Genomic DNA, 24,800 nt, shown 5'->3' on the forward strand with positions numbered 1-24,800 from the left:
TACTGCAACTTCTCTTCCAGTTAATTCACTGACACTTCTCTTCTACTTGCTTTTATATTAGTGCAGAACTGAACCCTGCCAGAGTCGACACCTTCAGGGGAGGAGAGGGAGGGGAACCAGTGATTGTAGCACTGAACCCAGCCAGAGTCAGCACCTTCAGGGGAGGAGAGGGAGGGGAACCAGTGATTGTAGCACTGAACCCAGCCAGAGATGGTGCAAATGGAGGATAAACAGTATTGAGCCATGTGATCTGTTTGGATTTCAGCACAGGGAGGAGGGAGAGTGTGTGGGATGAGATTTACAGATTTAGAGAAACAAGAGAGGAAGGAATCATCCATAGAGACGAGAATTACCTGTTCTGAATTTCTGTCCTGTACTTGCAGTGATGAGTTTTGTCATCTCCTTTTACAGCATATTAGAAAGGGAGATTTGCAGATGGGAAACTCAAACCAAACATCATGTCAAGATCTGACAGAGTCAATCGATTCATCAGGACCTGAATATCATCAGCCTTTGAATGTGGAAGGAGAATTGTTTGTTCTGCTTGTGGGAAAAAATTTCAAACATCAGTGTGTCTGGAAAAGCACCGAGACACACACACCCAAGTGAGAGTGTTCTAGTGCACTGACTGTGAAAAGAGCTTTAACCAGTTGCACAGCCTGGAAAAACATCGCACCTTTCACAGCGGGGAGAAACTGTACATGTGCTCTGTGTGTGGACGAGGCTTCAACTGATCGTCCAACCTGGAGAGTCACAAGGACACCCGTACCATGGAGAAACCGTGGAAATGTGAGGATTGTGGGAAGGGATTCAATTACCCTTCTGAGCTGGAAATTCATCGGTGCATTCACACTGGGGAGTGGCCATTCACCTGCTCTGAGTGTGGGAAGGGATTCACTTGTTCATCCAATCTGCTGATACACGAGCGAGTTCACACTGGGGAGAGGCCATTCACCTGTGCTGAGTGTGGGAAGGGATTCACTTGTTCATCCACCCTGCTGACACACCAGCGAGTTCACACTGGGGAGAGGCCGTTCACCTGCTCTGAGTGTGGGAAGGGATTCACTAAATCATCGAATCTGCTGATACACCAGCGAGTTCACACTGGGGAGAGGCCGTTCACCTGCTCCAACTGTGCGAAGGGATTCACTCAGTTATCACACCTGCTGAGACACCAGCGAGTTCACACCGGGGAGAGGCCGTTCACCTGCTTTGAGTGTGGGAAGGGATTCATTTCTTCATCCCACCTTCTAAATCACCAGCGAGTTCACACTGGGGAGAGACCGTTCATTTGCTCTGAGTGTGGGAAGGGATTCACTCGGTCATCCGACCTGCGGAAACACCAGCGAGTGCACACTGGAGAGAGGCCATTCACCTGCTCCGTGTGTGAGAAGGGATTCACTCAATCATCCCACCTGCTGAAACACCAGCGAGTTCACACTGGGGAGAGACCGTTCACTTGCTCTGAGTGTGGAAAGAGATTCGATCAGTCACCCAAACTGATGAGACACCAGCAAGTTCACAAGTGATTGCAAGGCTTAGATACTGCTGTTCTGCTGCTGTTAATCACATCCTGACTGAATCATCTCCATTCTGACAGTGGATTTTGTTTCTGCTGATATTAATAACTCCTATAACTGGGCTTGCGTTTAATATTTTGATACTTCAAGTAACAGTCTGTCGATATTTGATGTCTCCATGATGAGAGGAGACTAATTGTTGTCCTGTTACCGACTGCTCCATTTTGGGGCCATTTCTCCTTCCTAACTAGATTATTTCAGTTCTCATACATTCGATTACTCTCATGGACAAGTCCCAGCTCCCCATACCTTCCAGTGTGCCCCTCCTAGCCTTGGTATGCAGGGAAGATCTTGGTAACAAGCCCAGGATCACAAAACCCAGTTCTATCTGCAAAAGAGAAAGTCTGTTATCTAACTCCTTGAGTAGGCAAAATAGAGAAAGATCCCAACTCTAAGAACATCTAGAATCTGTTGTAAATATCTTCCAAATCCTGACTGGTACAATCTGTCAGTTACCTTTCAATTGAAGTGAATGGAAGATGAGAGGTGTGATGGAAATTGGATTTTTTCACCAGAGAAAGTTCAGATTCAAAATATTGTTAGGATAAGAAAAAACTAGAGACCAGTGGCTTGCCACAGGAAGGCCACAGTGTTTTTACCTGCTTCTAACGTTGATGTCAGTTGAAGAAAATGCAGACTTGTGTCTCTGGACTATGCAGTATCCAGGGACTACCATATTGGGCAATGCCCAATTATTGGGATCGATTATTATAAAATGGAATTGTTATAGAATGGGAAAGTAGTGAAGTTATGTTAAACTTACATCAAACCTTGGTTAGACCACAGAGGGTACAAAGAAGGTTTACAAGTATGATACCAGAAATGAGAGTGTATACCTATCAGGAAAGGATAGATAAGCTGGGTCTCTTTTCTCTTGAAAAAAGAAGGCTGAGTGGTTACCTAATAGAGGGCTTTAACATTATGAATGATACAGAGAGAGTGTTTCCACTTATTGGGAAGAGCATAATTAGAGCCCATCAATATAAGATAGTCACCAAGAAATCCAATAGGGAATTCAGAAGAGACTTCTTTGCCCAGAGAGTGGTGCGAATGTGGAACTCGCTACACAGGGAGTGGTTGAAGCGAATAGTATAGATGCATTTAAAGGGAGGCTTGACAAGCATATGAGGGAGAAGGGAATAGAGGATTATGCTGATAGTTAGATGAGGAAAGACAGGAGGAGGCTCGAGTGGAGTGTAAACGCCGGCATGGACTGGTTAGGCCGAATGGTATGTTTCTATGCCATATATCCTACGTAATCCTAAAGCAAAATACTGCGGATGCTGGAATCTGGAATAAAAACAGAAAATGCTGGAAATCTCAGCAGGTCAGGCAGCATCTGTGGAGAGGAAGCAGAGTTAATGTCTCGGGTCGATGACCCTTCATCAGAACTGGAGAGTGTTCGGAAATAACAGATTTTTAACAAGCACTGAAAGGGAGAGGGGAAGAAAGAACAAAAGGGAAGATCTGTGATAGGTTGGAAGACAGGAGAGATTAGAGAGACAAAATGGATGATGGCCCAAATTCAAATGGCAATGCCAGGAGTTAGAAAAACATTAGTCAAGATAGGGTGTGAATGGCAGGATAATGACCAACTGCCATTCGAGACAAGGAGAAATAAAGAAACAGGTTAAGGGTGGGGGCGGGGGGAGGGGGGCTGCGGAAAGAGAGCCAAAGATTGGCTCTGAAATTTTTGAACTCGATGTTGAGTCCAGAAGGCTGTAATGTGCCTAAACGAAAGATGAGGTGCTGTTCCTTGAGCTTGCATTGAGCTTCGTTGGAACAGTGTAGGAGACCGAGGACAGAGATGTCAGAGTGGGAATGGAGTGGAGAATTAAAGTGACAGGCTACCGGAAGTTGGTCACACTTGCGGACTGAACAGAGGTGTTCCGCAAAGCGGTCACTCAATCTACGCTGTAGAGGAGACCACATCGTGAGCAGAGAATACAGTATACTAAATTGAAAGAAGTACAAGTAAATCGCTGTTTCAGCTGGAAGGAGTATTTGGGGCCCTGGATAGCGGGAACGGAGGAGGTAAAAGGGCAGGTGTTGCATCTCCTGCGTTTGCATGGAAAGGTGCCGTGGAAAGGGGAGGAGGTGCTGGGGGTGATTGCGGAATGGACCAGGGTGCCTGGAGGGAGCGGTTCCTTCGGAATGCTGAGAGGGAAGGGGAAGATGTGATTGGTGGTGGGACCTATCACAGACCTTCCCTTTTGTTCTGCCTTCCCCTCCCCCTTTCAGTGCTTGTTAAGAATCTGTTCTTTCCGAACACTCTCCAGTTCTGACGAAGGGTCATCGACCCGAAATGTTAACTCTGCTTCCTCTCCTATGTAATCCTATTTTTCAAGACACATTGCTCGAAGGATACGATAAATGACTTGCATCCAAATGCAATTGTTACTTTTGTCTTCTTTGTAAAATCACAAAGTCTGGGCATAATTTGTTTGTGAAATTAAAATTGATGATATAAATTGATGAGTTGTTGTTCAAGCACACGGGAATGGAAATTTAGCTGAAATTTAAGGGGATAATCAAGCTTTATTTTTGAAAAGGTCCAGTCTATGTGGTTCCGTCCAAACTATGTATTCAGGAAGAAGTTTTTAGGGGAAGATTGTTGTGTTAAAGGTAACTAACATCCTTCATCTTGCAGACTGAAGTGCTGTCTAGCATATTTTGGGGAATAAAAGGTCCAAGAAGAGGTTCGTTTAAATAAAATTAAACAAACAAAATGGGTTGAAACTTGGACCAAGTGGAAATGTTTGATCTATGTTTTAAAGATATTATAATAATATTGTATTAGACAGTAAAGTTCCTCCGGGGCTCAGTGAAAACTGTATAACATTGAATGAGAGGACGTGAGTGAGGATATAAGATGAAAACAGGAAAATTACACTATCAAATGGGAATTTTTCTTAAATCATTGTTATTTGGTGAATTGGCATAAATCAACTGGGTGGTCAATGTAAATTCTTGTGAGGTCAGAGAAGTGTAGTAAATTGCTAAGCTTTCTCTTTGGGATGTTTGTCTCATTGCCTATACTGAACAGTAAGGAAACTGAATTTGATAGCTTGGTCACTACCCGAGACATCGGGACCATGTGCAGGGAGATGAGCAAAGATCTCCAGACACCCTACAATCTTTTGTTAAGATCAGCTGAAAGCCCGGGAATGGATCAGATGTTACATGCGGCATGATATTGGGATACGGGTGTTTGTGTGTGTGTGTGTGTGTGTGTGTGTGTGTGTGAACAAACGAGTCTCAGACATGCTCAGTTATCGACAACAGCACAACATGAAATGGCTAATGTGGCTCAGGTGATCATCAAGACTATGACACATTCTCCATAGAAAAACCGATTTTGAAATAATCAGGATAAAATTAAACACACTGCTACCTGCCAGAGGCATTAATATTAAAAGTAAAGTTCATGGTGACCAAATTAGGATTTCCTTGCAGCGAGAATAGTCGTCAGTTTCAAGGCCTCCACTAAGTACTGAACAAAGAAAGCTTGTAGGGAGGCTAAAAACAAAAAAAGTCAATCTGTCTTTGTCTGGACAAGGTGGCCATGGCTGTATAAAAATCAGCTACAAGCTGTAGGTGGGAGACAAGGAGGCTATACCTTACAGGTTCCATAATAAAGCATGGATCCAAGTGAGTGGTGTATTTGGACTTTCAGAAGGCATTTGACAAGGTGCCACATAAAAGGTTACTTCACAAGATAGAAGTTCATGAGGCGAGGGGTAATATATTAGCATGGATAGAGGATTGGCTAACTAACAGAAAACAGAGAGTCAGGATAAACGGTTCATTCTCGGGTTGGCAAACAGTGACTAGTGGGGTGCCGCAGGGATCAGTGACTGGACCCCAACTATTTACAATATATATTAACGACCTGGATGAAGGGACTGAGTGTAACGTAGCTAAGTTTGCTGGCGATTCAAAGATGGGAGGAAAAGCAATGTTTGAAGAGAACACAAAAATCTGCAAAAGGACATAGACAGGCTAAGTGGGTGGGCAAAAATTTGTCAGATGGAATATAATGTTGGAAAGTGTGAGGTCATGCACTTTGGCAGAAACAAATCAAAGAGCAAGTTATTATTTAAATGGAGAAAAATGCAGGTACAGCAAGTGATCAGGAAGGCCAATGGAATCTTGGCTTTTATTGCAAAGGGGATGGAGTATAAAAGCAGGGAAGTCTTGCTACAGTTATACAGGGTATTGGTGAGGACACACCTGGAATACTGCATACAGTTTTAGTTTCCATATTTATGAAAGGATATACTTGCTTTGGAGGCAGTTCAGAGAAGGTTCACTGGGTTGACTCCAGAGATGAGGGGGTTGACTTATGAGGAAAGATTAAGTAGGTTGGGCCTCTACTCATTGGAATCCAGAAGAATGAGGGGTGATCTTACTGAAACGTATAAGATTATGAGGGGGCTTGACAAGGTGGATGCAGGGAAGATGTTTCCACTGATAGGAGAGACTAGAACTAGGGGACATAATCTTAGAATAAGGGCCGCCCATTTAAAACTGAGATGAGGAGGAATTTCTTCGCTGAGGGTTATAAATCTGTGGAATTCTCTGCCTCAGAGAGCTGTGGAAGCTGGGATATTGAATAAATTTAAGACAGAGTTAGACAGTTTCTTAACCGATAAGGGATTAAGGGGTTATGGGGAGCGGGCAGGGAAGTGGACCTGAGTCCATGATTGGATCAGCCATGATCGTATTAAATGGCAAAGCAGGCTCAAGGGGCCATATGACCTACTCCTATTTCTTATGTTCTTATGACCTCCAGGAGGAATCAGAGGATCTAAAAAGGTTTATGTTTGGAATCAGTGATAAACTGAGATATAGCCTCTCAAAAGCATAATATCTGGAATTAATAGGATTCAGTTAAAGAGTTGACATCACTCTAGGGCAATAAGTAATTCAAGAACGTTGTAGACTGAAAAGGTAATTACAGCAGGTTATTTTAAAGTAAGAAATATCTTATGTTGATAAGTAATGTTAACTATTGGTTTGCCAAGTACAATCGCTGATGGTGATCAAATGCAGGACTAAAAAAGACATTCCACATCACAGTTAATGGACAAAATGGTAAGAGAATTAGTAAAGGATGTGTTTGTAAAGAATAAAAAAACAGGAACCAACTGATGAGGAAGGCGGGGAACATAAGGAGAATCCATTTAAATTGGAAAGCAAGAGCTGACAGGATAACTAGGAATAGGAGCCATGGCAAGGTTAGCAGGAGTAAACAGGAGAGATATAGAAACTATGTGGGAACACAATGAGGTAATGAAGAGGCAATTAAAAAGATTATTGGCAATCAATGAGGTTAACCAGAATCAAAACCTTACTCGAGGTATCGCGTGTAGCCTCTGTGTGACCTTTGTGATGCATGTGGTACAGAAGCGACTGGACAACGCAGTGGGTAATAAATTCCCTTTGTTTATTCATGAAGAACAACTGAGCAAATGCTTTAAAGGAACCAAGACATAGACTATGATGTGATGCAGCAAATGGGAATGGGTTTTTTTCCCCCAGGGAAGGGAAAAGAAATGAAGATATTAGACTAGTGGGATTGGTCTTGCCTTTGTTGAGGTAAAATGGAAATGAAATGAAACATTGGAAGGTGTATCGGGTAGAATCGGTTGCAATGCTGGAAGACTCTGAGTTAGGTCTGATCCATAAACAGTATGAGGAGTAGCCAAGATATCTGATTAAGAAGGGAGGAACTTGGATAGCACCAGATATGCAGTGGTGTACTCTGAAAGGGACAACATGGGTTTGTAGATGTGACAAAGTCCATCAACATACTGTTCCAGCTTTTGGGTTCACCCTCGACAAAGAATCATCAAAATGGGGTGAAAACCAAACTAATACTGTGCATAAAGGAAAAGGACAATATTGTGTGACTACTGCTGCCACGCATATGATTGTGGGTTCAACCCGAAGCCCCATGCTTGAACATCACTTTTGCTTGATTCCACCGAGGAACACGCGTATCGGTGTTAAAACATTGGTACTGATACATCATCATAATGCCACCAGGCGGCAGATAAGACAACCTCCAGAGGATGGAGCCATTCTGCATATGGAACATTATACATCTCCCCTGTCACTGGCTTTAAAGCTCATAATTGAGTGAATTAGGACATCGTAGAAACACATAGTGCAAATGATACAGACAAATAGCGAGACAGAAAAGGCAATCCTGAGACTTGGGAATCATGAATGGTGTGAAATAGGATCTAGTGTTGAACTATATCTTGCGCCAGATTGTTCCAGATGGGATTGGTGAGTAGTGGTGCTACCGAGCCAGTCTTGGTGATGGACTTTGGACTAATAAAGTTATACACCAAACTGAAATGTCTTTGTGAGTTTGTTGAATCGATTGATGTGCTACCTGGTGAGCGCAATAACATCAAATCAATCAGTATTAAGAAAGAAAAAGAGCACCTTTCATGGCCACAGAATGTCCCAAAGAGCTTTACAGCCAATTAAGTTTAGAAGTGTAGTCACTGTTGTAATGTAGGAAATATGACAGACAATTTGTGCTCACAGCAAGCTCCCACAAACAGCAATGTGATAATATCCAGATCATCTGTTATTTAGTGGTATTGGTTGTCATTCGCTGTCATTCCACCTTTGAAACTGATGGTAATTCAGGATTTAGCACATGTGCAGCGTAATGTGGAAATACTGAAGTTGTGGTCTGTCATTCACTGCTCCTCCACAGGCTGCGATGTTCCCCCAGCCTGCAGAGTTGGCAATCAGGGAAATCTCTCAACTCTGGGAAACTGATGAAAATTACAGCTCTTCCACAGAAATACCGCTGTTAAATTCTCCACTAAAAGTTAGACCCAAAGGAATTAGGTGCAACTGGGGTTTTAACAGCGTGCTGACTGCTTAACAAAGGTTATCGGCCTGAAAAGCTTTTATACATCCAACTGAATGTCTTTAAGTGTTTGTTGAATCGATTGCCATGGCACCTGGTGAGTGCAATAATGTCAAATCAGTCAGCGTTAAGAAAGAAAAAGGTTGGGCAGTGTCAAATTTATCCATTTTAACAAAAAATAAAATTGTTAAGTAACTTTAAAAAAAAAGTTATTCACCTTTATTTCAGGTTTGTAGTTTCCCCATGTGTGAGCCACAATCTTTGTTTTGCTCTAACACTTTTGAGGTTAGAATTTGAAGAGCTTATCCACCTCCTTGTTCGTGGCCTATGAGGATTCTGAGTTTAGATTGGCTGTTTACACAGCTTGTTGACATCACAGCAGCTCGTGCTTGGGGATTCCCATTGTACTCTGTTGATTTGAATTACATGTCAGAAAACACGAACTTCTCGACAGAGATCACCACGCCTTTGTGCGAAGCTCACTTTGGGGCCGGGGCGAAAGTCTTCGCTTCGCCACTGGCCGCAAATTACGGGCGATTATGAAACAGTTTATGCAGAGTGACCGGGGCTGCCTCTGAAACTGCAGGTAATTTTTATTTAAATAAGCTTGTGTGGTGAAGCTGCTGTCCCTCTGGCCCTTCGAAAGGTTGCTCACTGTGGCCCCTCTCCCAGATTCCAGCCCCAGCTCTGTGCTCACTGTGGCCCCTCTCCCAGAGTCCAGCCGCAGCTCTGTGCTCACTGTGGCCGTTCTCCCAGATTCCAGACCCAGCTCTGTGCTCACTGTGGCCCCTCTCCCAGAGTCCAGCCGCAGCTCTGGGCTCACTGTGGCCCCTCTCCCAGATTCAAGCCCCAGCTCTGTGCTCACTGTGACCCCTCTCCCAGATTCCAGCCCCAGCTCTGTGCTCACTGTGGCCCCTCTCCCAGATTCCAGACCCAGCTCTGTGCTCACTGTGACCCCTCTCCCAGAGTCCAGCCACAGCTCTGTGCTCACTGTGGCCGTTCTCCCAGATTCCAGACCCAGCTCTGTGCTCACTGTGGCCCCTCTCCCAGATTCCAGCCCCAGTTCTGTGCTCACTGTGGCCCCTCTCCCAGAGTCCAGCCGCAGCTCTGTGCTCACTGTGGCCGCTCTCCCAGATTCCAGACCCAGCTCTGTGCTCACTGTGGCCCCTCTCCCAGATTCCAGCCGCAGCTCTGTGCTCACTGTGGCCCCTCTCCCAGATTCCAGACCCAGCTCTGTGCTCACTGTGGCCCCTCTCCCAGATTCCAGCCCCAGCTCTGTGCTCACTGTGACCCCTCTCCCAGATTCCAGACCCAGCTCTGTGCTCACTGTGGCCGCTCTCCCAGATTCCAGCTCTGTGCTCACTGTGGCCCCTCTCCCAGATTCCAGCCCCAGCTCTGTGCTCACTGTGGCCCCTCTCCCAGATTCCAGACCCAGCTCTGTGCTCACTGTGGCCCCTCTCCCAGATTCCAGCCGCAGCTCTGTGCTCACTGTGGCTCCTCTCCCAGATTCCAGCCCCAGCTCTGTGCTCACTGTGGCCCCTCTCCCAGATTCCAGCCCCAGCTCTGTGCTCACTGTGACCCCTCTCCCAGATTCCAGACCCAGCTCTGTGCTCACTGTGGCCGCTCTCCCAGATTCCAGCTCTGTGCTCACTGTGACCCCTCTCCCAGATTCCAGCCCCAGCTCTGTGCTCACTATGGCCCCTCTCCCAGAGACCAGCCGCAGCTCTGTGCTCACTGTGGCCGCTCTCCCAGATTCCAGCCCCAGCTCTGTGCTCACTGTGGCTCCTCTCCCAGATTCCAGCCCCAGCTCTGGGCTCACTGTGGCCCCTCTCCCAGATTCCAGCCCCAGCTCTGGGCTCACTGTGGCCCCTCTCCCAGAATCCAGCCCCAGCTCTGTGCTCTCTCAGCTGCTCTCACCTGGGGACAGCGCGTCACAATCGCCCCACACGCACCCGAGTTGGGCACCAGGCCCCGCCCCCTTGCCGCACTGCCATTGGTTGGAGGACCCGCCACGAGCTCGGTCCGCCCACTTGCGCCGCGCTTTTCCTATTGGTCCGAGCTCCCGTCAGTCAGGCCGGGCCCACGTGGTGCTGGGCGGGCAGTTGGAGGCGGTTTGTTCCGGAACTTTCCTCCAGCCGGATGATCTGATTGGCGGATGGGACCAGAATCCCGCAGCCTCGCCTGTTCCGGCCTGAAACAGAGGGCCCGCGCTCCGGGGAGAAGCTGCTGCGGTCCCTGGGGAAGGTCTTGTGGCATCGCCCAGGTCTGTCACTCTGTTCATCGGCGGCAACACCCGGGCTCAGCCCCGCCCACTGGAGCCGCAAGCCCCGCCCACCGCGATTCAGCCCCGCCCACTGGGGGCCGAAAGCCCCGCCCACCCTGTCTCAGTCCCGCCCACTGGGCGCTCAACTCCGCCCCGCCTCACCCGGGCCCCCGAGCTCAAAGCCCGCGAGCGGAGCCCGCCAACAAACCGCCCGCCCACGCGCAGCACTCAGCCCGCAGCCAATGGCGAGGCGGCGCGGGGCACCAGCCCACCCAGCGCGCGCTGCTCCGCGCCAATCAGCGGCGGGGAGGAGGGGCCGCGGCACCAATCAATCAATTGGTGAACAATCCAGGGCGCGCGGTGCTGAAGGGAAAGTGTCTGGCGACACAAACAGAAGATGTCGGAAGTGTCCGCGGCTCAGGCAGCATCTGTGGGCAGCGTCAGAGGGGGCGGGGCCGCGGCCCTCCGTCACAACTGGAGAGTGCTGGGAAAGAGCAGATCCTGAAGGAGCACTGAAAGGGGGAGGGGAAGAAAGGACAACAGGGAAGGTCTGTGATAGGGGGGAAGGCAGGAGAGATTAGAGAGACAAAAGGGAGGATGGGCAGAATTCAGATGGTAATGGCAGGAGTTAGAACAACATTAGTCAGGATAGGGTGTGAATGGTGGGATAATGATCAGTGGCCATTAGAGACAAGGAAAAAAAACAGGCTCGGTGGGTGGAGACCATGAGAAATAGTAGCAGGAGTGGGCCACCCGGACCCCGAGCCTGCTCCCCATTCAATAAGATCATGGCTGGTCTGATCATCGAGTCAGCTCCACTTTCCTGCCCACTCCCCAGAACCCTTTACTCACTTATCGCTCAAAAATCTGTCTATCTCTGCCTTAAATATATTCAATGACCCAGCCTCCACAACTCTCTGGGGCAGAAAATTCACAGATTTACAACCCTCTGAGAGAAGAAATTCCTCCACATCTCAGTTTTAAATGGGCGGCAACTTTTTCTGAGACTATGTCCACTAGATACAGAGAAAAGCTTGCTACACACGATCCCATCAAAAACTGCCAGGGCAGGTACAGCACGGGTTAGACAGGAAAGTTCAAGCTGGGCATTCCAGAACTTGGGGCCTGGGCAACAGAAGGCACAGCCAACAAAGCCACCAGTGGTTGAACAATTGTAATCAGGGATGCTCAGGAAGGCAGATATCTTTTTGGCCGGGGTGTGGGGGGGTGGGGGGAGCAGATGTGGGGCTGGAGGAGTTTACAGAGCCAGGGAAGGGCGAGGCCATGGAGGGATTTTAAAATAAGTATTAGAATTTTGAATTCAAGGCTTGCTGAACAAAAGCCAGTGTAGGTCAGCGAGCAGAGGGGTGATGGGTGAGCAGGACTTGGTGTGAGTTAGGACACGGGCAGCCGAGTTTTGGATCAACTCTAGTTTACGTAGGGTAGAATGTGGGAGGAGTGTGTTGGAATTGCCAAGACCAGAAGTAACAAAGGCATGGATGAGGGCTTCAGCAGTGGATGAGCTGAGGCAAGAGCAGAGACGAGCGATGTTACAGAGGTGGAAATAGACAATCTTAGTTATGCTGTGGATATGTGGTCAAAAACTTATTTCAGGGTTAAGTATGATACCAAGGTTGCGAACAGACTGGTTCAGCGTCAGACAGAAGTTGGGGAGAGAGATGGAATCAGTGACTAGGGAACGGAGTTTGTGGCAATAACAATGACAAATATCACGATATTTCACAGGCTATCACATGTAAAATGTGTGGATGAGCTTGTTAAATTCAATCGGTTCCAAAACCGGGTTAACTGATACAGAAAGTAACGGATTTCAAATCTTACATAGAAACATAGAAAACATAGAAAATAGGTGCAGGAGTAGGCCATTCGGCCCTTCGAGCCTGCACCGCCATTCAATAAGTTCATGGCTGAACATGCAACTTCAGTACCCCATTCCTGCTTTCTTGCCATACCCCTTGATCCCCCGAGTAGTAAGGACTACATCTAACTCCTTTTTGAATATATTTAGTGAATTGGCCTCAACAACTTTCTGTGGTAGAGAATTCCACAGGTTCACCACTCTCTGGGTGAAGAAGTTTCTCCTCATCTCGGTCCTAAATGGCTTACCTCTTATCCTTAGACTGTGACCCCTGGTTCTGGACTTCCCCAACATTGGGACATTCTTCCTGCATCTAACCTGTCTAAACCCGTCAGAATTTTAAACGTTTATATGAGATCCCCTCTCATTCTTCTGAACTCCAGTGAATACAAGCCCAGTCTTTCTTGATATGTCAGTCCCGCCATCCCAGGAATCAGTCTGGTGAACCTTCGCTGCACTCGCTCAATAGCAAGAATGTCCTTCCTCAAGTTAGGAGACCGAAACTGTACACAATACTCCAGGTGTGGCCTCACCAAGGCCCTGTACAACTGTAGTGACACCTCGCTGCCCATGTATTGTAATCCCCCCGCTATGAAGGCCAACATGCCATTTGCTTTCTTAACTGCCTGCTGTACCTGCATGCCAACCTTCAATGACTGATGTAGCATAACACCCAGGTCTCGTTGCACCTCCCCTTTTCCTAATCTGTCACCATTCAGATAATAGTCTCTCTCTGTTTTTACCACCAAAATGGATAACCTCACATTTATCCACATTATACTTCATCTGCCATGCATTTGCCCACTCACCTAACCTATCCAAGTCACTCTGCAGCCTCATAGCATCCTCCTCACAGCTCACACTGCCACCCAACTTAGTGTCATCCGCAAATTTGGAGATACTACATTTAATCCCCTCGTCTAAATCATGAATGTACAATGTAAACAGCTGGGGCACCAGCACAGAACCTTGCTGTATCCCACTAGTCACTGCCTGCCATTCCGAAAAGTACCCATTTACTCCTACTCTTTGCTTCCTGTCTGCCAACCAGTTCTCAATCCACGTCAGCACACTACCCACAATCCCATGTGCTTTAACTTTGCACGTTAATCTCTTGTGTGGGAACTTGTCGAAAGCCTTCTGAAAGTCCAAATACACCACATCAACTGGTTCTCCCTTGTCCACTCTACTGGAAACATCCTCAAAAAATTCCAGAAGATTTGTCAAGCATGATTTCCCTTTCACAAATCCATGCTGACTTGGACCTATCATGTCACCTCTTTCCAAATGCGCAGCTATGACATCCAAAATAATTGATTCCATCATTTTACCCACTACCGATGTCAGGCTGACCGGTCTATAATTACCTGTTTTTTCTCTCCCTCCTTTTTTAAAAAGTGGTGTTACATTATCTACCCTCCACTCCATAGGAACTAATCCAGAGTCTATGGAATGTTGGAAAATGACTGTCAATGCATCCGCTATTTCCAAGGCCACCTCCTTAAGTACTCTGGGATGCAGTCCATCAGGCCCTGGGGATATATCGGCCTTCAATCCCATCAATTTGCCCAACACAATTTCCCTACTAATAAGGATTTCCCTCAGTTCCTCCTTCTCACTAGACCCTCTAACCCATAGAAACATAGAAAATAGGTGCAGGAGTAGGCCATTCGGCCCTTCTAGCCTGCACCGCCATTCAATGAGTTCATGGCTGAACATGCAACTTCAGTACCCCATTCCTGCTTTCTCGCCATACCCGTTGATCCCCCTAGTAATCAGGACTTCATCTAACTCCTTTTTGAATATATTTAGTGAATTGGCCTCAACAACTTTCTGTGGTAGAGAATTCCACAGGTTCACCACTCTCTGGGTGAAGAAGTTTCTCCTCATCTTGGTCCTAAATGGCTTACCCCTTATCCTTAGACTGTGACCCCTGGTTCTGGACTTCCCCAACATTGGGAACATAAGATCATGGCTGATCATTCCCCCAGTATCCCTTTCCTGCTTTTTCTCCATACCGCTTGATCCCTTCAGCCATAAGGGTCATATCTAATTCCTTCTTGAATATATCCAATGAACTGGCATCAACAACTCACTGCGGTAGGGAATTCCACAGGTTAACAACTCTCTGATTGAAGAAGTTTCTCCTCATCTCAGTCCTAAATGGCTTACCCCTTATCCTTAGATAAGGTCCCCTGGTTCTGGACTTCCCCGACATCGGGAACATTCTTCCTGCATCTAACCTGTCCAGTCCCGTCAGAATTTTATATGTTTCTATGAGATTCCCTCTCATCCTTCTGAACTCCAGCGAATACAGGCCCAGTCAATCCAGTCTCTCCTCATATGTCAGTCCTGCCATCCCGGGAATCAGTCTGGTGAACCTTCGCTGCACTCCCTCAATAGCAAGAACGTCCTTCCTCAGATTAGGAGACCAAAACTGAACACAATATTCCAGGTGAGGCCTCACTAAGGCCCTGTACAACTGCAGTAAAACCTCCCTGCTCCTATACTCAAATCCGCTAGCTATGAACGCCCACATACCATTTGCCTTCTTCACCACCTGCTGTACCTGCATGCCAACTTTCAATGACTGATGTAGCATGATACCCAGGTCTCGTTGCACCTCCCATTTCCTAATCTGCCACCATTCAGATAATATTCTGCCTTCATGTTTTTTACCCCCAAAGTGGATTAGCTCACATTTATCCACATTATACTGCATCTGCCATGAGCTTGCCCACTCACCTAACCTGTCCAAGTCACCCTGCAGCCTCTTAGCGTCCTCCTCACAGCCCACACCGCCACCCAGCTTAGTGTCATCTGCAAACTTGGAGCTATTACACTCAGTTCCTTCATCTAAATCATTAATGTATCTTGTAAATAGCTGGCGCCCGAGCATTGAGTCCTGTGGCACCCCACTAGTCACTGCCTGCCATTCTGAAAAGGACTCGTTTATCCCAACTCTCTCCTTCCTGTCTGCCAACCAGTTCTCTATCCCCGTCAGTACATTACCCCAATACCAGGTGCTTTGATTTTGCGCACCAATCTCTTATGTGGGACCTTGTCAAAAGCCTTTTGAAAGTCCAAATACACCACATCCATTGGTTCTCCCTTGTCCACTTTACTCGGTCCATCCTCAAAAAATTCTAGAAGATTTGCCAAGCATTATTTCCCTTTCATAAATCCATGCTGACTTGAACTGACCCTTCCACTGCTTTCCAAATGCTCTGTTATGTCATCTTTAATAATTGATTCCAACATTTTTCCCACTACTGATGTCAGGCTAACTGGTCTATAATTACCCGTTTTCTCTCTCCCGCCTTTTTAAAAAAAGTGGTGTTACATTAGCAACCCTCCAGCCCATAGGAACTGATCCAGAGTCGATAGACTGTTGGAAAATGATCACCAATGCATTCACTATTTCTAGGGCCACTTCCTTGAGTGTTCTGGGATGCGGACTATCATGCCCTGGGGATTTATCGGCCTTCAATCCCATCAATTTCCCTCACACAATTTCTCGTCTGATAAGGATTTCCTTCAGCTCCTCCTTCTCACTAGACCCTTGGTCCGCTAGTATTTCCGGAAGGTTATTGGTGTCTTTCTTCATGAAGACAGAACCAAAGTATTTGTTCAACTGGTCTGCCATTTCTTTGTTCCCCATTATAAATTCATCTGAATCTGACTGCACGGGACCTACGTTTGTCTTCACTAATCTTTTTCTCTTCACATATCTATAGAAGCTTTTGCAGCCAGTTTTTATGTTCCAAGCAAGCTTCCTCTCAAACTCTATTTTCCGCCTCCTAATTAAACCCTTTGTCCTCCTCTGCTGAATTATAAAATTCTCCCAGTCCTCAGATTTGCTGCTTTATCTGACCAGTTGATATGCCTCCTCCTTAGATTGAACATTATACTTAATTTCCCTTGTTAGCCACGGTTGAGCCACCTGCCCCGTTTTATTTTTACTCCAGACAGGGATGTACAATTGTTGAAGTTCATCAATGTGATTGTTACATGTTTGCCATTGCCAAGCCACCGTCAACCCGTTAAGTATCATTCACCAGTCTATTCTAGCCAATTCAGGTCTCATACCATCGAAGTTACCTTTCCTTAAGTTCAGGACCCTAGTCTCTGAATTAACTGTGTCACTGTCCATCTTAATAAAGAATTCTACCATATTATGGTCACTCTTCCCCAAGGGGCCTCGCAAACAAGAGTGCTAATTAGTCCTTTCTCATTACACATCACCCAGCCTAGGATGGCCAGCCCTCTAGTTGGTTCCTCGGCATATTGGCCTCGAAAACCATTCGTAAAAGACGCCAGGAAATCCTCCTCCACCGCATTGCTACCAGGTTGGTTAGCCCAATCAATATGCAGATTAAAGTCGCCCATGATAACTGCTGTACCTTTATTGCACGCATCCCTAATTTCTTATTTGATGCTGTCCCCAACCACACTGCTACTGTTTGGTGATGTGTAAATAACTCCCACTAGCGTTTTCTGCCCTTTGGTATTCCGTAGCTCCACCCATACTGATTCCACATCATCCAAGCTAATGTCCTTCCTTACTCTTGTGTTAATTTCCTCTTTAACCAGCAACACCACCCCACCTCCTTTTCCATTCTGTCTATCCTTCCTGAATGTTGAATACCACTGAATGTTGAGTTCCCAGCCTTGGTCACCCTGGAGCTATGTCTCCGTGATGTCAATTACATCATATCTGTTAACAGCTATCTCTGCAGTTAATTCGTCCACCTTATTCCAAATACTCCTCGCATTGAGGCACAGAGCCATCAGGCTTGTCTTTCTAACACACTTTGCCACTTTAGAATTTTGCTGTAATGTGGCCCTTTTTGCTTTTTGTCTTGGGTTTCTCTGCCCTCCACTTTTACTTTTCTACTTTCTACACCTGAATCCTACTCCGTTCACCTACACTCACTGATTCCTGGTATTGTTGTTGATGTAAAAAAATTCTAAATTAATGACACTGCCCTCAGAACAGCACTTAAATACAATTGTTGACATTTACAATGGGTTTGCTTCTGCCCCCATTCTACTTCCCTCTGTCTCCCTGCATAGGTTCCCATCCCCCTACCATATTAGTCTAATCCCTCCCCAACAGAACTCGCAAACACTCCCCCTACGGCATTGGTTCTGGTCCTTCCCAGGTATAGATCAATTGTACTGGTCCCACCTCCCCCAGAACCAGTTCCAATATTCCAGGAATTTGAATCCCTCTCTTCTGCACCACTTCTCAAGCCACGTATTCCTCTGAGCTATCCTGCGCTTCCCACTCTGACCAGCACGTGGCATTGGTAGCAATCCTGAGATTACTACCTTTGAGGTCCTACTTTTTAATTTAGCTCCTAGCTCCATAAATTCGTCTTGTAGGACCTCAAACAGAACAAGTTTGGGGTTTGATATGATAAAAGGCAAATGAGGTGAGAAGTGATATAAGTTAGATTAAGAAAAAGCACTAAAATGGAACATCAATTGGTCTCCTGTGATCACGGAGCAATCAAATATTCGAAACACTGTGTTTGAAACACACATAATTTATTCAACATTTGTACAGGGTATCAATTTCCAGCTCAGGTATAGGGGCTATGAAGATCATCAGAAACGAACAAGAGCTGCCAGAATGAACATGTTTCAGTGTCCAATGCAATCACAGTAAATCCTGTTCTATTCACAAATGCAGCCTTTCTCCTCAGCCCATTTAAAACTGAGATGAGGAGGAATTTCTTTTCTCAGAGGGTTGTAAATCTGTGGAATTCTCTGCCCCAGAGAGCCATGGGGGCTGGTTCATTGAATATATTTAAGGCGGAGATGGACAGATTTTTGAGCGCTAAGGGAGTAAAGGGCTCTGGGGAGCGGGCAGGGAAGTGGAGCTGACTCTATGATCAGATCAGCCATGATCTTATTGAATGGGGAGCAGGCCCGGGGGTCCGGGTGGCCCACTCCTGCTCCGATTTCTCATGGTCTTATGTACCCAGCATGCCCCGCGGGGAAGAATGTGCCGCACCCAGACTACAGGAGCTCAGTGCGCAGGCGCGGGTCCTGCGGGGAGGGGCTTTGGAGCATGTATGGTGCGGGTAATGGCGGAAGCCACACGTTTTGGGCCGGCTCCTCAGAAGTGTCCTTTTCATCGGTGCAGAGCGGAGTAATGAACCAGCAGGGAGCTGGAGAGGCTTCATAAACAACCGGTGCCCGCCGCAAGCCTGAAATAATAACCGGAATATCGGCGGTTGCAGCTTCGGGGCTTTCTCCCGGTCACAGGCCCAGGCTAACGGCGGACATTTTGGTGTAGGAAGTCAGGTTCAACGGTCTGCTATCTATATTCAGTGAGTAGCAAAGCGCATGTGCGGCCATGTTGGTGCAGGAACAATGTGAATGATGTCAGTGTCTGGAACTGAACCAAGCCAGAGTCAGCACCTTCAGGGGAGGGGAACCAGTGAGTGTAGAACTGAACCCAGCCAGAGTCAGCACCTTCAGGGGAGGGGAACCAGTGAGTGTAGAACTGAACCCAGCCAGAATCGGTGGTGAAAACTGGAAGTGGAGGGGAAACTGTCTAGAACACAAGAAATTGGAGCAGGTGTAGGCCATTTGGCCCCTTGAGCCTGCTCCCCATTCAATAAGATAATTGCTGATCCGATCATGGATTAGGTTCCAATTCCCCGTCCACTCACCATTACCCTTTACTCCCTTATCGCTCAAAAATGTGCCTATCTTCACCTTAATTATGTTTCACTCTCCATCTTAATAAAGAATTCTACCATATTATGGTCACTCTTCCCCAAGGGGCCTCGCACAACAAGATTGCTAATTGGTCCTCTCTCATTACACATCACCCAGTCTAGGATGGCCAGCTCTCTAGTTGGTTCCTCGACATATTGGTCTCGAAAACCATCCCTAATACACTCCAGGAAATCCTCCTCCACCGCATTGCTACAAGTTTGGTTAGCCCAATCAATATGTATATTAAAGTCGCCCATGATAACTGCTGTACCTTTATTGCACGCATCCCTAATTTCTTATTTGGTGCTGCCCCCAACCTCACTACTACTGTTTGGTGGTCTGTACATAACTCCCACTGGCGTTTTCTGCTCTTTGGTATTCCGTAGCTCCATCCATACTGATTCCACATCATCCAAGCTAATGTCCTTCCTTACTATTGCGTTAATTTCCTCTTTAACCAGCAATGCCACCCCACCTCCTTTTCCATTCTGTCTATCCTTCCTGAATGTTGAATACCCCTGGATGGTAAGTTCCCATCCTTGGTCACCCTTGAGCCATGTCTCCGTGATGCCAGTTACATCATATCGGTTAACAGCTATCTGTGTAGTTAATTCATCCACCTTATTCCGAATACTCCTCGCATTGAGGCACAGAGCCTTCAGGCTTGTGTTTTTAACACACTTTGCCCCTTTAGAATTTTGCTGTAATTTGGCCCTACACTTTAACCGTCCTACACTTCAATCTATTTTCCCAGTCCACTTTTGCCCAATCTGCCCTCATACCTTTGTAGTCTCCATCATTTAAGCTTAGAACACTGGTTTGAGATCCAAATTTCTCGCTCTCCATCTGAATTTGAAATTCAACCACTCTATGATCACTCATTCCAAGGGGCTCCTTTATTCGGAGATTGTTTATTAATCCTATCTCATTACACAGGACCAGATCTAAGATAGCCAGCACTTCAGAGGAGGAGAGAGAGAGAGAGAGGAAACCCCCCAGTTATTGCAGAACTGAACCCAGCCAGAGTCAGCATCTTCAGGGGAGGTGAGGAACTAGTGAGTGTGGAACTGAACCCAGCCAGAGTCAGAACCTTCAGGGGCGGAGAGAGAAAGGAACGTGTGATTGAAGAACTGAACCCAGCCAGAGTCAGCATCATCAGGGGAGCAGAGAGTGGTGAACGTGTGATTGAAGAACTGAACCCAGCCAGAGTCAGCACCATCAGGGGAGCAGAGAGTGGTGAACGTGTGATTGAAGAACTGAACCCAGCCAGAGTCAGCACCATCAGGGGAGAGAGAGGGGAACCAGTGAGTGTAGAACTGAACTCGGCCAGAGTCAACACCATCAGGGGAGGGAGAGGGAGGGGAACCAGTGAGTGTAGAACTGAACCCAGCCAGAGTCAGCACCATCAGGGGAGGGGAGGAAGGGGAACCAGTGAGTGTAGAACTGAACCCAGCCAGAGTCAGCATAAGAACATAAGAAGAAGTAGGCCATGCGGCCCCTCGAGTCTGCTCCACCATTTAATACGATCATGGTTGAGCCGATCATGGACTCGGGTCCACTTCTCTGTCTGCTCCCCATAACTCCTTATTCCCTTATCGATTAAGAAATTGTCTTTCTCTGTCTTAAATTTATTCAATGAGCCAGCTTCCACAGCTCTCTGAGGCAGCGAATTGCACAGATTTACAACCCTTTGAGGGAAGACATTCCTCCTCATCTCTGTTTTAAATGGGCGGCCCCTTATTCTAATATTATGACCTCTAGTTCTAGTCTCCCCTATCAGTGGAAACACCCTCTCTGCATCCACCTTGTCAAGCTCCCTCATAATCTTACACGTTTCGATAAAATCATCTCTCATTCGTCTGAATTCCAATGAGTAGAGGCCCAACCTTCTCAACCTTTCCTCATAAGTCAACCCCCTCATCTCCGGAATCAACCTTGTGAACCTTCTCTGAACTGCCTCCAAAGCAAGTATCTCCTTTCTTAGATATGGAAACCAAAACTGTATGCAGTATTCTAGGTGTGGCCTCACCAATACCCCGTATAACTGTAGCAAGACATCCCTGCTTTTATACAACATCCCCTTTGCAATAAAGGCCAAGATTCCATTGGCCTTCCTGTTCACTTGCTGTACCCGCATACTTACATTTTGTGTTTCATGCAGCAGGACTCCCCAGGTCCTGCTGTACTGCAAATATTTCTCCATTTAAATAATAACATGCTCTTCGAATTTTTTTCTGCCAAAGTGCATAACCTCACACTTTCCAACATTATACTCCATCTGCCAAATTTTTGCCCACTCACTTAGCCTGTCTGTCATTTTGCAGGTTTTTTGTGTCCTCCTCGCACATTACATTTCCTCCCATCTTGGCAACATTACACTCGGTCCCTTCATCCAATTCATTAATCTAGATTGTAAATAGTTGGGGTCCCAACACTGATTCCTGCAGCACCCCACTAGTTACTGATTGCCAACCCGAGAATTTATCCCGAATCTCTGTTTTCTGTTAGTTAACCAATCCTATCCATGCAAATATATTACTCCCAACCCCGTGAACTATTATCTTGTGCGGTAACCTTTTATTATCTCCTTTTACAGAATATTAGAAGGGGAGATTTTCAGACAGGAAACACAAACCAAACATCACGTCAAGATCTGACGGAGTCAATCGATTCATCAGGACCTGAATATCATCGGCCTTTGAAAGTGGAAGGAGAAATGTTTGTCTGTTCTGTCTGTTGGAAAAGATTTCAAACATCAGTGTGACTGGAAAGGCACCGAGACACACACACCCGAGTGAGTGTTCCAGTGCACTGCCTGTGGAAAGAGCTTTAACCAATTACACAGCCTGAAAAATCATCGCACCATTCAAAGCGCGAAGAAACTGTAAACGTGTTGTGTGCATGGGCGAGTCTTCAACCCATCGTCCAACCATGGAGAGTCACAAGGACACCCGCACCATGGAGAAACCGTGGAAATGTGGTGACTGTGGGAAGCTATTCAGATCACCGTCTGAGCTGGAAATTCATCGACGCAGTCACACTGGGGAGAGACCGTTCACCTGCTCAGAGTGTGGGAAGGGATTCACTCGATCATCCCACCTGCAGTCACACCAACGCACTCACACTGGGGCGAGGCCGTTCACCTGCTCAGAGTGTGGGAAGGGATTCACTCGGTCATCCACCCTGCTGGCACACCAACGAGTTCACACTGGGGCGAGGCCGTTCACCTGCTCAGAGTGTGGGAAGGGATTCACTCGATTATCCCACCTGCAGTCACACCAACGCACTCACACTGGGGCGAGGCCGTTCACCTGCGCTGAGTGTGGGAAGAGATTTACTCAGTCATCCAACCTGCTGGCACACCAGCGAGTTCACACTGGGGAGAGGCCATTCCCCTGCTCAGAGTGTGGGAAGGGATTCACATTTTCAGCCAACCTGCTGAGACACCAGCGAGTTCACACTGGGGAGAGGCCGTTCACCTGCTCTGAGTGTGGGAAGGGATTCACTCGGTCATCCACCCTGCTGGCACACCAGCGAGTTCACACTGGGGAGAGGCCATTCACCTGCTCAGAGAGTGGGAAGGGATTCACTGGGTCATCCCAACTTGTAGCTCACCGGCGAGTTCACACTGGGGAGAGACCATTCACCTGCTCTGAGTGTGGGATGGGATTTACTCAGTCATCCAACTTGCGGAAACACCAGCGAGTTCACACTGGGGAGAGGCCATTCACCTGCTCAGAGTGTGGGAAGGGATTCACTCGGTCATTCAGCCTGCTGATACACATGCGAGTTCACACCGGGGAGAGGCCATTCACCTGCTCTGAGTGTGGGAAGGGATTCACATGTTCAGCCGACCTGCTGATACACCAGCGAGTTCACACTGGGGAGAGGCCATTCACCTGCTCAGAGTGTGGGAAGGGATTCACTCGGTCATCCACCCTGCTGATACACCAGCGAGTTCACACTGGGGAGAGGCCATTCACCTGCTCAGAGTGTGGGAAGGGATTCACTCAGTCATCCCACCTGCTGACACACCAGCGAGTTCACAAGTGACTGCAGGGGTTGGAATCTGCTGTTATTACTGCTGTTAATCACATCCTGATTGAACCATGTTCATTCTGACAGTTGGGGTTTGTTTCTGCTGATAACCCTATAACTGGGCTGGACTTTAATATTCTGGATATATTGCTGATTGTGTTCTCGGGGCTGCAGTGTCCATTTAAGAAACACAGTGTGTTATCTTTCCCCTTAATTCAGCAACTCTCAACAGAAAGTTAGCTTGCAATAAAATTATGAACTTTTACTTTAATCCTAAATTGATCTTTGGTACAAAATCTGCAATAGTGTGTGAAAGTTTCTACTGAATAAAATGTCCAATTCGAAAGAGCTTACTGACAATTCTTCCTGACTTGCACGTTACACACAGTGGCCCCTCCATTATCCACCAGAAAGAAGGGGAATGGGAATTGGTGGGGAATTCGTGTCCCCAAATGTTGCCCCTCCCATCTGGTGCAGCAATCCCCTCGGCACGGGAATAGAGACAAGTCCAGACCAAAACTGTGCGCAGTACTCCAGGTGTGGTTTTACCAATGCCCTGTACAGGTGTAGCAGGACTTCCCTACTTTCATACTCCATCCCTCTTGCAATAAAAGCCAGCATTGCATTTGCCTTCCTGATTACTTGCTGTACTTGCATGCTAACTTTTTGAGTTTCATGTAGAAGAACCTCCAGATCCCTTTGTACTACAGCATTTTGCAATAATCCCCATTTAAATAATGTTTTTTCTTTTTCCTACCAAAGGGGATAACCTGACATTTTACCACATTATGGTCCATCTGCCAGATTTTTGCCCGTTATAGAAACATAGAAAATAGGTGCAGGAGTAGGCCATTCGGCCCTTCGAGCCTGCACCACCATTCAATGCTTTCTCCCCATACCCCTTGATCCCTTTAGCTGTAAGAGCCACATCTAATTCCCTGTTGAATATATCTAACGAACTGGCCTGAACAACTTTCTGTGGTAGAGAATTCCACAGGTTCACAATTCTCTGAGTGAAGAAGTTTCTCCTCATCTCAGTCTTAATTGGCTTACCCCTTATCCTTAGACTGTGAGACCTGGTTCTGGACTTCCCCAACATCCGGAACATTCTTCCTGCATCTAACCTGTCCAATCCCGTCAGAATTTTGTGTTTCTATGAGATCCACTCTTATTCTTCTAAATTCCAGTGCATATAAGCCTAGTCAATCCAGTCTTTCTTCATATGTCAGGCCTGCCATCCCAGGAATCAGTCTGGTGAACCTTTGCTGCACTCCCTCAATAGCAAGAATGTCCATCCTCAGATTAGGAGACCAAAACTGTACACAATATTCAAGGTGTGGCCTTACCAAGGCCCTGTACAACTGCAATGATACTTCCCTGCTCCTATACTCAAATCCCCTAGCTATG

At 46.8% G+C, this 24,800-nt stretch overlaps 3 protein-coding genes across 13 annotated transcripts in view; 2 read left to right on the plus strand and 1 right to left on the minus strand.

Moving 5' to 3' along the window:
• LOC139247123 (zinc finger protein 420-like) overlaps positions 1–2,970 on the plus strand; it is a 62,067-nt gene extending 59,097 nt beyond the window's left edge. Inside the window, exon 4 of the mRNA XM_070871545.1 lies at positions 777–2,970. Coding sequence (XP_070727646.1) covers positions 777–1,529 — 753 coding nt within the window. The 3' untranslated portion in view covers positions 1,530–2,970. The remainder of the gene's footprint in view (positions 1–776) is intronic.
• Positions 1–24,800, plus strand: part of LOC139247114 (zinc finger protein 432-like) — a 199,772-nt gene that overhangs the window by 148,351 nt on the left and 26,621 nt on the right. For 4 of the 6 annotated variants that reach the window (XM_070871521.1, XM_070871518.1, XM_070871519.1 and 1 more), the window contains exon 3: positions 21,952–23,722. The exons of 1 other annotated variant lie outside the window; for it this stretch is intronic. In XM_070871521.1, the coding sequence (XP_070727622.1) occupies positions 22,257–23,408 (1,152 nt within the window). In that variant the 5' untranslated portion in view covers positions 21,952–22,256 and the 3' untranslated portion in view covers positions 23,409–23,722. Of the gene's footprint in view, positions 1–18,769; positions 18,962–21,951; positions 23,723–24,800 lie in introns of those variants that run through there. One more of the 6 variants, XM_070871523.1, reaches the window with a different exon arrangement.
• Positions 1–24,800, minus strand: part of LOC139247122 (nuclear factor 7, ovary-like) — a 640,289-nt gene that overhangs the window by 78,530 nt on the left and 536,959 nt on the right. The window lies entirely within an intron of this gene.

This window comes from Pristiophorus japonicus, unplaced genomic scaffold, assembly GCF_044704955.1.
Source record: "Pristiophorus japonicus isolate sPriJap1 unplaced genomic scaffold, sPriJap1.hap1 HAP1_SCAFFOLD_258, whole genome shotgun sequence".
Lineage (NCBI taxonomy): Eukaryota > Metazoa > Chordata > Chondrichthyes > Pristiophoridae > Pristiophorus > Pristiophorus japonicus.